This window comes from Microtus oregoni, unplaced genomic scaffold (genome assembly GCF_018167655.1).
Source record: "Microtus oregoni isolate MIOR12 unplaced genomic scaffold, Mior012 000018F_ref0000195, whole genome shotgun sequence".
NCBI lineage: Eukaryota > Metazoa > Chordata > Mammalia > Rodentia > Cricetidae > Microtus > Microtus oregoni.
This window is the reverse complement of record NW_024543077.1, coordinates 41,320,394-41,336,084: the sequence shown is the minus strand read 5'-3', so window position 1 is coordinate 41,336,084 and position 15,691 is coordinate 41,320,394. Positions and strand designations below refer to the sequence as shown.

The 15,691-nt window shown below is 33.5% G+C and overlaps 2 protein-coding genes across 2 annotated transcripts; one reads left to right on the top strand and one right to left on the bottom strand.

The window, feature by feature from the left end:
• The first annotated feature begins 8,707 nt into the window (after positions 1-8,707).
• LOC121459037 (olfactory receptor 5W2-like) lies at positions 8,708-9,637 on the top strand. Its single transcript, XM_041668532.1, has one exon. The coding sequence runs from the start codon at positions 8,708-8,710 to the stop codon at positions 9,635-9,637; it is 930 nt and encodes a 309-aa protein (XP_041524466.1).
• Positions 9,638-14,439: 4,802 nt separating this feature from the next.
• Positions 14,440-15,372, bottom strand: LOC121459007 (olfactory receptor 5W2-like). The gene has a single exon (XM_041668466.1). The coding sequence runs from the start codon at positions 15,364-15,366 to the stop codon at positions 14,440-14,442; it is 927 nt and encodes a 308-aa protein (XP_041524400.1). The 5' UTR covers positions 15,367-15,372.
• Positions 15,373-15,691: the final 319 nt, after the last annotated feature.

Here is a 15,691-nt window from a genome sequence, read left to right as displayed (position 1 = left end):
AGTTTTCAAAGATCATAACTCATTTCCATTTGGCATCAATGTTTTGACTGTGAGCTGTGTACCAATCATAGACATCTCTTAAATCATGACTGGAGGACAACCTCCTTTTTGCTGCCATGTTGTTTCTTTTTTCTTTAGGGAAATAACAAAATGGCAGCTGGTCAATATAAATACTGGAAAGAATAATATAATCAATAGTTTCTATAAAAGTTGAAAATTGCAATTCTTATTCTCCCAATTCATGACTACAGAGACTCAAACATTATATAGAAAACTACATTTGCTATCTAATGGAATTGTTTAAATAATGGAAGTAGAGTCTAGAAAGTAGGGAAATGTGAAGAAAAAGGAAATGTTGAAGAGCAAATATTAATTGGAAGATAAACTAATGAGTTCATTGATAGCTTTTTAGGAATGAATTTCAAGATGGCAATTTTATTATTTATTTATTTATTTATTATTTCTACCTCTTGCCCTCCTCCCATTTCTTTTCCACTCCCTCCACTGCCCCTCCCTCTCCCTCTCCAGTCCTAATCACCTTTCAGGAATGTGGGCATAGTTTACTAGGATACTTCTTGTTGATTAGGAGAGCTGAAAAACTTTGGGGACCCAAGGAAAATTTAGGATTTTGATCAAATCTTGACAGGAATATTATTGATCATCTCAACCAGCAGCCTTAAAGCTTTTCTAGATGCAGAACTCAGAAGAAACTGCAAGAGAGATGCTCTCAAATGTTGGATCATCTGGGCCATCCATTACCATTGGGAAATTTTCAGGACGTAATCCTTGATCAAACATTTCTATTAACCAATAATGACTTTACAGCCTCTAATTTCTTATGAAAACAAAAGCTAATACTCTTCTCCAAAGTAATATATATTTTGAAATAAATTTTGAAGGCAAAGTATTTTCAAAATATATAGGTTGAATTAATTCAACAGCATTTATAGTCAAGTGTGTTTTAGCAGCTATTGTTCCTTCTTCAGCAGTAAACAATTCAAAGAAAACACAACATACAGTATCCAAATTATCTGTGAGTTTTCCATCTTTACACGTTTTTTGTTCTATTTCTTCTGTTTTCATTTTTTTATTTTTTTCCTTATATACAGGGTTTTTCTGTATATTTTTAGCTGTCTTGTAAAATCACTCAGAATCCAGGGCCTCAGACTCAGAGATCTGCCTGCCTCTGCCTCCCTAGTGTTGGGATTAAAGGCATGTGCCATCATACTTAACTATTCTATTTCCTTGTTAAAGGACTTTCTCTATCCATTTTCTTTTCTCTCCCAAATCTACATGTACTTCTAAACACATTGTAAATCATTTAGAGGTTTTTGCCATCTGAATCTGTCTTTACTGTGTATCTCTATATTTAAATGAATACATGAATCTTTAACCTGACATTCAGCATGATTAGGACTAAAATCATGGTTTTGATAGTTGCCTCCACCTCATTCCTTAGTTTTGAGAGTCTAGTTCATGGCATTGGTACCAGAGGGAGCCATGGTTTTTTGTCACCACTTTGTGGAATTTCTAGTTCCATTTCACTATCAAGACATATGCTGCCTGCCAGCTTCCCATAAACACCATCTTTAGAGGCAGGGCCTCTTAGAGGAGCTGAACAGTTTTTACTGCAAACACTAAATCAGGAAGCCTATTTTAAGGGAGCCATGCCTCAGATCACCACCAGCAAACAGACTGCCATTTTAAAGAAACTACAGTTGGCTTTGTTCTTTTGTGCCTAGAATCCCTTCTCAAGGTCACATTTTGAAGTCAAAAATTTCTGTCACATTTGGTCCTATAGTCATCAATCCCAAATAACCACACAGAGGCTTATATTAATTATAAACTCTTATGCCTCTTAGCTACAAGACTAACTAGCTATTGTAACTTAACATATAATTCTTTTCAATGTTTAACAACATGAATTGGTACCTTTTCATCTTGCTTCCTCCGCATCAAAGTGATGACTGTCTCCTCCTTTCCTCTTCCCAGAATTTTCCTAGACTGGTCACCCTGCCTCTGTTTTCTGCTTGGTTACTGGTCAATCAGAAATTTATTAAACAAATATGACTGACAAATCTTTACAGTATACAAGAACATTCTCCCACAGCATGCAACTCTCTATACCACCATCTAGTTATGAACCCAACAAAGAGTATTCAGATGATCACAGACTCCTGGCTCAGTGGCATTCCAGTCCAGATAGGTCAAACCTATCAGTTATTCTCTCTATATTTCTGCAATTCTAATAAAATCAACCACTTCTGTGGCTTACCTCTCATTCTCAAGCTAGCCTGTGGGGATACATTAGTGCATGAACTATTTGTCTGCTTAGTGGCTATGCTGTTCTTGATACTTGTCTTTTTTTTTTTCCAAGACAGGGTTTTTTAGTGAAACTAAGTGGTGAGATATTGCAGTTTTAAATTCACTGGATTTAATATTCGGCAATTCGTAAACTTATCTCCAAAATATCAAGATGCTATGAAAAACTTAATTTTAGAAGTGATAACTATATTACTAATGAATAAAAGAGTTACCACCTTCTACTATTTGTCAGTAAAGTACCTGCTTATTAGTACATAGTAAGAAATAAACAATTTTGATTACTTTTGTTTTCAAAACTGTGATGTTTTGACCATAAAGTTTATTGTATATTTTAGGAGAGTAATTAAAACCAAAGAATAAATCTTCTATTCTTTTAAAGGAAAAGGCTACAAAATGATACAAGTAACCTAAATAGAGAACTTTGAAGAGAGGAATCTAAAACGGCTGAAAGAAAAAGTACTTAAAGAAATATGCAACAATCTTAGCTATTACAGAAATGCAGATCGTAACAACTCTGAGATTCCATCTTACACCTATAAGACTAACCAAGATCAAAAAAAAAACTGATGACAGCTTATGCTGGAGAGGTTGTGGGTAAAGGAAACTCTCTGCATTGCTGGTTGGAGTGCAAACTGGTACAACCCTTTGGATATCAATATGATGATTTCTCAGAAAATTAGGAAACAACCTTCCTCAAGACCCAGCAATACCACTTTTGGGTATATAGCCAAAGGATGCTCAATTGTGCCACAAGGACATGTGCTCAACTATATTCATAGCAGCATTGTTTGTCATAGCCAGAACCTGGAAATAACCTAAATGCCCCTCAACTGAAAAATGGATAAGGAAAATGTGGTACATTTACAAAATGGAGTACTACATAGCTGAAAAAAATAACATCTTGAGATTTGCAGACAAATTGATGGATCTAGAAAACATCATACTGAGTGAGGTAACTCAGACTCAGGAAGACAAACAACAAATATATTCACTCATACGTGGCTTTTAGACATAAAGCAAAGAAAACCAGCCCACAATTCACAATCCCAGATAACCTAGACAACAATGAGGACCATAAAAGAGACATGTATGAATCTTTATTTCAAAAAAATTTTATAAAATGGTAGAGAAAATTACAGACAAGTAGCATAGCCTTTGATTTTACATATGCATCTACACACAGTACATAATCTGTTAAGGAAAATAATTAAAATATGGTTCAATAGGGACTATTAAGTGCAGTCAGAATCTTCCTGCTCTGAATGTAAAATATCATTTTTTATTAGATTTTAAACATATTGCCCAAGTAGGCTATGAAATTTAATTAATTTAAAAATTATTTAGACACCTTCTTAAAACGTAATTTTTAATTTTGTATTGTTGGATTTGGGATCTCAGGAGCTTATCTGAGGTGGGAGAGCATGAATGACAACATTTTATTGTATTGTATATCACATCACCTGGGATTTACATTCCTGTATCTTTTCCCCTTAGACTTTGTTGCTATGAAAACATGATTAATTTTATTCATGGACTTATATCCCCTTGTGGGTAAAGTAAGTTTCTCATTAAAAATGACACTACAATTCCTTACTATTGTCATCAACTTGATTTGTCAAAATGAATATTTCAGATTAATTTTATATTTTAAAATATATAGAAATTATATGTACATATATATTAACAGCAAAATATAATCTACATTTTATTTAACTGAACCAGAATCTAATGAAAATGAAAATTCTACCTTGATGAAATGTTTCTAATGCAATTATGTTCAGTTCATCTTCCAGTTTTGAAATGCTTCATTGATTTTGTCTCTGTAATTACCATTTGAATATTTAATTGGTATACAGTTCATACACTATTTAATTGGCACTTGATGGATTCACACAATGTATGCTATCTACAGTACCTGTTCCTAGAATAAATTTTAGCATATGTCAAATTGTATCCCCACTGTATTTTCCACCTTCAGTTTCTGGAATACTTCATAAATGATCTTTTCATCATTTCAAATGGTGAAGTGTCTATGTTACTAAAAAGACCATGAGAGACAGAATGTCACATGCATCATTTCAAATACATAGTATGTTAAAAGCAGTGTAAAGTTGAGAGTGACTAAGAGCACTTGTAACTCTAGCAGAGGACTGGTTAGAATTTTAACACAAACTGGTGAGCTTACGGCCATCTGTAACTGTACTCCCGGCATTCAGATGCCCTCTTTTGGTCCCTATGTGTGCTTAGAATAGATGTGGTACACATACTCAAAGACACACAAAAGACTGACCCACATTAAATAAAAATACATAAAGTCTTATAAAGAATTAAACAAAAAGTAATATCAATTTGAATGGCTTGTCATGGGAGAAAATGCATTTAATTATACATATTATCATTTTTAGTGTAGATGGAATTGAATTAAAATTGATGTCAATTTTTCCTGCTAATTTCAGGAAAAATGATAAATGATAATTTTATATTAACACAATGCTCTTTAAATAGTTTTATTGCAGTTAAATCAGATCTTATCTATTTCTAGTTTATTTGAGTTTAGTAAAATATCGAATGTAGCAAATTTTAAAACAATGATTTACTCACCTTTCAGTCAGAAATGCTATTTTCTTTAAACAAACATATTGCGTTCTTTTCTGATTCAAATAAGGAGAAAGAAAATCCCTATAAGCTATTTTGTCTGTCTACAGTTGAGCAATGAATATGTTTTAATTTTCATTTTCCTAATTGCTAAAGCTGATGAATCTCTTTTTGAATTATTTCTTAGTTACATTTATATCTCTGGATGAAAATGCTCGGTTCAGGACCCCATTTGTAACTGGCTCACTTGTCTCCATGACTTTGCTTTGGGGTTCCATTTTTATCCATGTAGTAATCTTGGCCATGTATATTATTGGTTTAATATTTCTCCCATTCTGTGAGCTTCTTCTTCACTTGGGTGACTGCTTTCTTAACAGAATTTTTGGATTTTATAATTATAGTATTATATTTCAGGTTTGTAAATTTGGGCTCAATTCAAAAACAGAGGCTACATTATAAAATGTTCTTCCTATTGTATATCTTGCAGGGCACTGTCTATTTATTATAACAAATGCAGGATTTCTGGTTTTGCATTTAGGTCTTTGTTGCGGGAGGTCCTCCCACTCCTCCAGCCTATCACCGCTGAGGTACCAGCCCACTGGGGCGTGGTTTCTCTCCCTTTAAAAAAGCGGCCACTTCCCTCTCCACTTCCTCTTCCTCCCAGCGTCCTGTTCTGCCTACTCCTCCCACCTATCCTCTAACCAATAAAATGGGCCAGGGCAGTGCCTTTATTAGCCAATGACCTTCCTCCATCAGGTCTTTGAACATTTGAATTAATTTTTGTACAACCATACAGACAGCACTGATTTTTTTCCTTCTTCACGTGGACACCCGGTTTTCTGTTCCATTTGCTGAACATACTATGATTTCTCTAATTTATGTTTTTGACTTATTTATGAAATATCAGATGATAGTACTTAGAAGGACTCATGCTTAGGTATTCTGTTTGATTCTAACAGTTATAATTTTGTTACAGTATTATGATATTCTGTTTATTATTCTAACTCTGTAAAATATATTGAAATATGTACTGGCAATAGTCTCAGCATTTTTCTTTTCAGTCAAGATTTCTGAATTATCTTGAGGCTTTTGTGATTCTCTTTCTATTCCAAGATATTTTTTTTCTTTCTCTGAAGATTGAAATGAGGATTTTGATTGAAAATGTGTTGGATCTGTAAACTAGTTTTGATAGAGTTGTCATTTTTATAATATTAAGTATACAAAATGCCTGTGGGAAACTGTAACTGGTGTGTTACAAATGAAGTTAAATAATGAAAATGTGTTACAAATGAAGTTAAATAGTGAAACTTGACATAGAATTAAAAGAAGAGAATTATACCACCCTAAAATATATCCTACTTGACTGGAGAGATGGCTTGGTGTTTAAGAGTACATGATACCCTTGCAAGTTCAGTTCCTGGGAACAAATTAGGTGTAACCACAGAAAATTCAGTACCTTCTTTTGGACTCCAAGGGTACTATTTCTGTCTCCCTCCAACTTAATGTATCTCTGGCTCTTTTTCCTGCTCTTGAGACTCTTTTCCTCTTATTTGGTTGCCATGTCCAGTATCAATATGAGGGCCTTTACCTTGTCTTATTCTGTATTATCTTGACCCGCTTTGATATTGTCTTTGAAAGGTCTGTTATTTTTTTGACAAATAATTGGAGAGGGAGTCTGGGAGAGAGGAAAGGTGAGGAAACTAGGAGAAATGGAGGGGCTGGAAAACAATGTTCAGGATGCATTGCATGAGAGAAGAATCTATTTTCAATAAATATTTTTTAAAGTAAAATATTTTGTGGTTATGAAATTTGGGTGACAGTGACATTCACTACAATTAAAATACCTATTCAAAAATAATTTATCCATAAAGATCATTAACTTTATTACTAACCAAAGAGGAGTACTTTCAAAAGTAAACATAGGAATGGATCCTGAGATTGTAGAAAATTAACAACTTTATCATGTATACTTACTATCTATCTATTATCTATCTATCATCTATCTATCTATCTATCATCTATCTATCTTTTATCTACATAAACAAAAGTGTGTACATATATATGTACATGTTGTGATTGCATATGCGCGTATATATGAATATATATGCACATATGCATTTGTACATATGCCTGTATACATATATATGTATCTAGTAGCATCCTTACTGAAATAAATAAAGTTGTGAACACTTGAAGCTACATGTTTGCTAAAAATGGTGATGTATTTTCAGAGGAAAGTATAGGAGAAAATATTAATTGGTTACAGCAAAGCCAGGGGGAAATGATTTCACAGCCTTCAGTCCCACATGACAGCTGGCATAATAAAATAGTGCAGAGTTCAGGCAACTAAGTGCTGCTCTTCTCAGGTGGGTTTCTACATGTCTGTATGCTCAGAATCAAGGTAAAAATGAAGCAGTTTTAATTTTTCTTAGTTAGAAACATTTTTCAGGGATGATTTTATTGCCTGCTTAATTTAGAAGATTATTAAAGCCAATTAATGAATATTATTTTTTAAACAGAATCAAATTTCTCCTAAAATGTTTTAGTATACCAACATAGATTTTTCACAATTTTATTCTAACCTTTCAACGTAAGACAGAACTACTACTATTTTTTATGGCCATTTATGTGGATTTAAGTGACTTAAATACAAATAATGCTTGCAATGTTTATATATAATAAAATACTCTTCATATTATTTACACAATCTGAATAATGCAAAAGTATCTGTCTTTGGAATTCTATTGCTCACTAAAAACATAGAAATATGCATATACATATAAGAAAAATATACATGAAAATGCACATATGCATATTAGAAAGCAGATGTATTTTAGAACATTTATTGTGCTCCATTCTGATTGCATTTTTTTAATTGTTAAAAATGTAAATACTAAACCCAGATCTATGTGATAATTTTTTTGGATGCTGCTTGTTTTAGCCATCTAACTTGTCAAAAGAATTATACTTTGGTACCAGGCCACTACTAACGATGGATAAGGACTACTATTGCAAACATAACGTATTCTAATAGCAATGATCAAATAAATGTTATCTTGTGTCTCAGTAAATTACAACATAAAATAGAATAGACAAAGAAAAATGACTAGTCTTTAGACTATATAAATACAACCAACAAAAAAGTCAATAGATTCTATATTTATGTATATTTGCACATGGACTTGTACACACAAAGAATATAGTAAAATGCTGCTCTCAAATAGAGAGTTGGGCATGGAATGCGGTAGAGAGGGAGGGTAACTTGCATGGTGCTAGCTTGAGAAAGGGAAGGGGAACTCATGTAACTTTAGTTCAATTAAAAACATTAAAAAAAAACAAAAAAAATAGCTGTCTTAGTTGTTACTAATTTTTTTTTGGATTTGCATTTCTATTATTAAAGTTATTATCAATGACTATAAATCAATAACATGTTTTAAGCTCATTTGATTGTTCAGAAAACAAATAACTAAAATAATTTGTGTTTTAATACAATAAAGAACAGAAATAATAGTCCCTTCATGTAAAATCTGTGTCTCTAACATCTGTGTTTATTTCATTTCATTATTAATGTGGTGCATAGACTCATCTCAGTTTCTCACCTGTCTATCTCAGATAATGCCAATGTTTGTCATTAAGAAATAGATTAAGAAAGAATCAGGACTCTAACATTTCTATACTATAAAATGGATGAGAAATAACTGAATTGTGTTCTATTTGTTGATACCCAGAGGTTAAAATGTGTTTGTATTTTCTATTTCTTTCCTCAAACGTATAGACAGGAAGAAAAATGGGCATAGGAAACTGCTCACTGAATAAATTCATTTTCGTGGGAGTTACTAATAATGCTGAGATGAAAGGGACACTGTTTGCCATATTTCTACTCATCTATCTCATCAACCTTTTGGGGAATCTTGGTATGATCATTTTGATCAGAATGGATCCACAGCTTCACACACCGATGTACTTTTTCCTGAGCCACCTTTCTTTCTGTGATCTCTGCTATTCCACTGCAATTGGCCCCAAGATGCTAGTAGATATCTTTGGCAAAAATAAGTCAATTCCCTTCTGGGGCTGTGCTACTCAGTTCTTCATTTCCTGTACCTTTGCAGACTCTGAGTGTGTGCTCCTGGCAGTGATGGCCTTTGATAGGTATCAGGCCATTAGCAACCCTTTGCTCTACACAATAAACATGTCTAGCAGATTGTGTTCCATGCTCATGGCTGCGGTTTACCTGGTGGGAACATCAGATGCTTTGATACATACGACTTTGGCATTCCGCCTATGTTTCTGTGGGTCCAATGAGATCAACCATTTCTTCTGTGATTTGCCTCCTCTTTACCTTCTTTCCTGCTCAGACACTCAAAAAAATGAGCTGGCATTATTTACCATTTATGGTTTCCTTGAACTGAGCACCATCTCAGGGGTCCTTGTTTCTTATTGTTATATCATCTCATCAGTCTTAAAAATCCACTCTACTGAGGGAAGATTCAAAGCCTTCTCTACCTGCACCTCACACTTGACTGCAGTTGCTATTTTTCAGGGAACCCTACTCTTCACCTATTTTCGTCCAAGCTCTTCTTACTCCCTGGATCAAGACAAAATGACTTCTTTATTTTACACCCTTGTAATTCCCATGCTGAATCCGCTGATTTACAGTCTGAGGAACAAGGATGTGAAAGAGTCTTTGAAGAAAATTAAAATAAATAGATGGTTTTAAATATTTTTTTTAGAATTATCACCACTTTTCTTCATTCACATGCAGTTTTAGTTATTCACCATGTTTTCCAGACTAGCCCTTGAAAACCCCTCGCTTCAAGTCTCCCACGTCTGAGAATGCTAGACTATCCCAGATAGCCTGTCTTTGCATTACATTTTATTAAATTCAATGTGAAGGCATCTATACAATTGCTTATATTTTTATTCTTCATTTTCTTAAGTCTCTCACTGAAACATTATTTTAATAAGCAAAAGTCATGGACACCTACCAGTAATCCTATAATGTTACAACAAGTGGTAAGAGAATTCTGTGTCAAAGTTTGGTTAGACTCCATAATTGGAATCTGGATTATAAACCATAAACATTATGCTATATTATATTCTCTGTATTATGGGGTTTTTGATAGTGAATCATCTTTTTATCTATGATCATAAATGTTGTCATGAATTGTAAGTAATAGACATAAATTAATCAAGCAAACAAACTGCTTAATCAGTTTTAAAATTGCCGTAGAATGAAACCTGTACAGAAAAGTTCTCGAAATTATGTTTAAATGTAGACTGGCAGTAACCTTGACTTAGATACCCGGTCTCATACCTAAAGAAAAGCTCACTTCTGAAGAAAAGAACAAATTCTTGTCGGAGCATCTGGAAATTGCAAAACTCTTATAGATTACTAGTTTATCTCTTTTTTAAAATTAAAGATGTGCAAAGTAGGTTAAGAGGAAGGAAAGGGCTTTCATAAAGATAACCATGAACTGTAGCTGATATCAGCTTTCTTGGTAGCTTCTATATCCATCTATGCCCACTTCATTTTATGGGTTAAATGCTCCCTTTGGTAGGTCATAAATAATTATCTTGCAAAGCCATTGTTAACAATCACTCCAGTTCTCTTAGATAATTTTCAATATGAGATTGTGGATATCCTTGTTCAAGGACTGTCTGTCCCACTCGTTATTTAAGCAACTGCATTGTATATTTGATATGACTTGTGGAAACAAGTAAAATCACCAATGACATACTAAAGTAATGATTGGCTTCATCCACATACAAGCATGGAGAAACGGTTTTCACGTGCAGCAAAGCTGAAAATAAAGACTCAGTAACCAGGGAATTGTTGGATGATTATTTTAAAATACAGCCATGTGAGACTAAAATAAGAAAGTAATACGGATTAATGAATTGTTTATTTTTTCATATTCTTAAACTGCTTTTTATATTTTATTGACTTTTGGTGGCAATGCAAAAATAAGCTGAATTAAATTAAAATATTGCTGAGATAGTGGCTAGCATAGTAGAAATAAAAGCAAGCTGCATTATCAGCTGTAGCAAAATTGAAAATATAGACTCATTTACCGCTGAACTGCTGAATGATTCCTTTAAAATACAACTGTGTGAGATTAAAATATGAAAGAAATACTGATTAATGAATTGTTTCTTTAGTGGATTCTTAAGATGCTTTGTATATTTCAATGGTTTTAATTGGGTGGCAATGCAGAAAAATCTATGATGAATTTAATGGAAACATTGCTGAGGTACTGCCTAGCATATTAGAAATAATAGCAAAGTGAAAAGATGTCAACTTTTTTGCCTTACCCAAGGGCTTTTTTAGTACATGTAAAATTATTTATACATCACCTTTCCCACCACTTGTTTTTAGAACATTTCCCATCTTCGATTAGTGTGTTACATGCACTCTGCTTAGTTTCTGATCTTATTGTATCATACAACAAGTAGACTGTAGAGATTGATGCGTCTAACTCAGTAGTATTTACCTACAGTCATCAGTTGGCATTAAAAGGGAAGGTGTTGTGTAGAAAAGATGAGTAGGGAAATAAGCTATAAACACTTCAATAGACAGTCCCATTCAAGGCAACAAAGCCTCTGAAATTGTGGTCCACAGTCCTGTGCAAGCTTCAGACCAAAAACTAATCTGTGAGAACTTCATTTGAAGTCATAAATTCTTTTAAATGAATCCAAGGGTCAGAATTCCAACTTCACCTTAGAGGCACATTATAATAACAATAATCGGCTAATTGTGTTTTGAGACATTGATGACTTTAATTTTCTTTTTCTTTTGTTTACATGTTGTACATAATACAATAGGAATAATATGTATCTGAACTGGCTGTTCAAATATAATAAAATTCAAATATCCATTAAGAAGAATAAAGGTAACCATTGACCTGTTTTCCTCCTTTAATTTATCACCAAATAAATTCTACTACACTTTGCATAATCTTTGATATAATTGAAACAATGTTTTCAGTCATGTTGTTTTCTTATATTTTTGAGTTATGGTAACAAAATATCACATATTGGTAAATCTCACAACTCCGGGAAAAAGCAGTCCCAAATCAAGATAAAATGTGGAGAGTGCTGATATCACTTTTTTTTTTCTTTTACCATAGATAGTCTTCCTTTCACTTCTTTTTAGTGCCAGAGGAGAGAGAGAGAGCTTTTGATTTCTATGTGGCTAGTTTATAATCCAATCGTTGAGCACTCTGTCTTTATGAATTTATCATGTCACAAAATCTTTGTTACATATTAGCATTATTTTTATCATTCCTTTTATGAAAAATATCTCACAAAATACTCCAATATGAATTTCTCCTCTCCCCATATTCCCAAATACTCCCCACTCAGCTACCCAACTCCTTGTCTTTTCTCTCTCTTTTAAACAAAAAAAGAAGAAACAAGCCAAACGCACTAGCAAAAAGCAAAATACCCCAAAAAATAACAAGAAAGTCAAACACAATGTTTTGGTATTATTTATACCTTTATTTAGAAACATCACAGCTCTGGCCACTGATCACCATTCCAAAAGAAAGTGATTTGATGGAGAAATCATGGTACACACAGGTCTTTATCTAAATGAAGACTCCTTATCAGGAATTTCTTCTGAGAACTTATATTTTTGCCAGACAGTATCATAAAGCAGAGGAGCACCTGGTCTTCAATTCTGAAATATTTTCATGCAGGATCAATTAATACTAAAACAGTAAAGCCGAATGTACTCAGGAAAATTAGTACATATCATTGTGACTGCCAATTAATGGGCTTTACTGACTTTCAAATATAGGTCCATATCCAAATTATTTTCAAAATTATTTTCCAGAGTTCAACTATGAGAAAAATGGATCAATAATGTATTTAAAAATGTGTGGCAAGGACATAGCCACAGGTCATTTGTTCCTATATCATGAACTTAATTATTTAGAGAAATTTCAGTTTTGTATATACAACCATTTTATATACTTTATTCAAACCTTAAACTGTCTGTTATGTGCATTGAATTTGCACATAGCATTGTCCCAACAGTGGTTAGCAAGTATTACCATATTTCATATCACATGGAGTTCTGTTGTGTTATTTGTTTGCTGTCTCATTGTGTTTCTCACCTGTGATTCTAGGATTTGTATAACTCAGATAATTCATTATATAAACAAATACATGCTTTTTCTTTTTGTTTGTTTTCGAGACAGGGATTCTCTGTAGCTTTGGAGCCTGTCCTGGAACTCTTTCTTGTGGACCAGGCACAAATACATGGTTATGTGTTCTCAATGTGTACAGAAATTTCAGAAATAGATGCAAATTAATTAAAAGAATCAATTGAAGAGAATTATTTAACTAGAGCTGACAGAGTAATAATAACAAATTAGAAGCCAATGGAGGAAATGATGGGAGAATTTACAATTCCACCAATCAGTTATACATTGCCAAAATCTGGTACTTATTTTAAACAACATGGTTGATCTTCCAAATGTAGGTTTCCCTACATCTTGACCCCTCTAATTGGAAAAATCACTGTATAGCCATTTCTACCCTATTGGCATCATTTGTATATAGAAACAGAGTAACTACCTTCCAAAAAGATGTTATTCTGAAACTGGATTAGACAATCTTCTCTGAAATTGAGTCAATGGGGTTTAAACTCAAGATTTCCCTGAAGTTTTACTAGAATATGCTTCAGGAATGGATTCATATGCAAGGAAGTCTAAGGGCTTGTGAGAATACTCCAAGAAAATAAGATAAAAGTCTTGTGACCTCAGTTTCTTCAAAACACAGAATTGCTATTGGAATATGTTTTTGTGGTCTTCCAAAGTCATGACAGATAGAAGTGAATTTAGTTCAGATTACTCATTAGTGCTTACTGCTAGTTATTCAGTTGTTTAAACTGCCCTTTATATGCCTCTAGGTAAAAACCCGTTTTGTCATATATAGCTTGGCCTTGTTGTATGTACCCAGCTTGAACTCATAAAAACTTTACTCCTGTTATTTTTATTAATATTCAGAGTATAAACTGTCTGAGGACCTGAATAAAGTTGGCTATTGTATGAGATTTTAGTCCTTCTCATTTATTGACTCCATTTTCCCCAGTTCCACTGTCTCTAGAATGGTAATAAAGTCTACGTATATTATGAATATAGAGTAGTTGTCTTATTTCATCTATATATAATGCTCATCACTGGTTAGTCTATTTAATCTTCCTTTAAAAATATTTAAATCTGTTTAAAGCAATGAGTAAATACCCACCACACCAAATTTAAATTTACATTGAGGGAAAAGGAAGGTCACATACAACTTGAGAAAAATTTAAATTGTTAGGAAAATTTCCACAGACAGAGAACATCATATAGTGTTTGAGAAAAATTGAGCATAGATATTAACAGAGCTTTCCTAAAACTAGATGTGAAACTTAGAATATATTTTAGAAAATATGTAACTATATAATGCCTTGTATATGTGCTGTGTAGATAGAATTAAAATTAAAAATGTTCAGTTTATGTTAGAAATTATCAATCACCTTTTTTTCTTCAGTTTCTCCAGAGCCGTTTTTATATCTTTGTTCCACAGGCTGTATATCAGAGGGTTCAGCATGGGAATCACCAGAGTGTAAAACAGCGATGTCATTTTATCTTGATCTAAGGAGTAGGAAGAACTTGGCCGAAAATACATAAAAAGCATGGTTCCCTGGAAAATTGCAACTGCAGTCAAGTGGGAGGCACAGGTAGAGAAAGCCTTGAACCTCCCCTCAGCAGAGTGGATCCTAAAGACTGATGAGATGATGTAGCAATAAGAGACAAGAACTCCTGAAATGGTGCTCAGCTCGATGAACCCAAAAATGGTGAATATTGCTAACTCATTGGCTTCTGTATTTGAGCAAGATATTAATAGAAGAGGGGGGACATCACAGAAGAAATGGTTGATCTCATTGGATCCACAGAAACACAAACGGAACGTCAAGGTTGTATGTATCAATGCATCTGCTGTTCCTACCAGGTAAACCCCAGCCACAAGCAGGGAGCATAGTCTGCTGGACATGTTCACTGTGTAGAGCAAGGGGTTGCTGATGGCCTGGTACCTATCATAGGCCATCACTGCTAACAATAGACACTCAGAATCTGCAAAGACACAGAATGTCAAGAACTGCAGAGCACAACCAACAATGGGAATTGATTTCTCCTCAGCCAAGAGGTCTACCAGAATCTTGGGTCCAATTGCTGTGGAATAGGTAAGGTCACAGAGAGAAAGGTGGCTGAGGAAAAAGTACATGGGTGTGTGGAGCTGAGAGTCCACTCTAATTAGAATGATCATCCCCAGATTTGCCAGAAGATTAATGAGATAGACAAGTAGGAATGTAGTGAAAAGAGCTATTTTCATGTCAGTGTTATTGGTAATTCCCAAGAAAATGAATTCATCAATAGAGGAGCAGTTTTTCTTGTCCATTTTCTTGGATAAACCTTAAAAATTAAAAAAAAATATGTTCACAGTACGTTTATTATGCAGAACAGTGTTATATCTCTAAATTATTTTGTCCTCAAAATATGTATAATTATACTTCAATCTTCAAATAAGCTTCTATTACTTAATTTTAATAATCTACCTGACATACCAGTTGTCATAATCTGTAATTGAGAAGGTATTTTGACATATACCAAACTGTATATGTCTGTTTTTCTGAAATAGCCTTCCTTGATAGGAAGATCTTTAAAATAATAAATTTATTTTGTTATATAGAATAAATGCAAATATATTATGTTACAAATTCATA

Bases quoted from the DNA above. Each gene is read 5' to 3' on its own strand.
- LOC121459007 (XM_041668466.1), bottom strand. From the start codon at position 15,366: ATGGACAAGAAAAACTGCTCCTCTATTGATGAATTCATTTTCTTGGGA.
- LOC121459037 (XM_041668532.1), top strand. From the start codon at position 8,708: ATGGGCATAGGAAACTGCTCACTGAATAAATTCATTTTCGTGGGAGTT.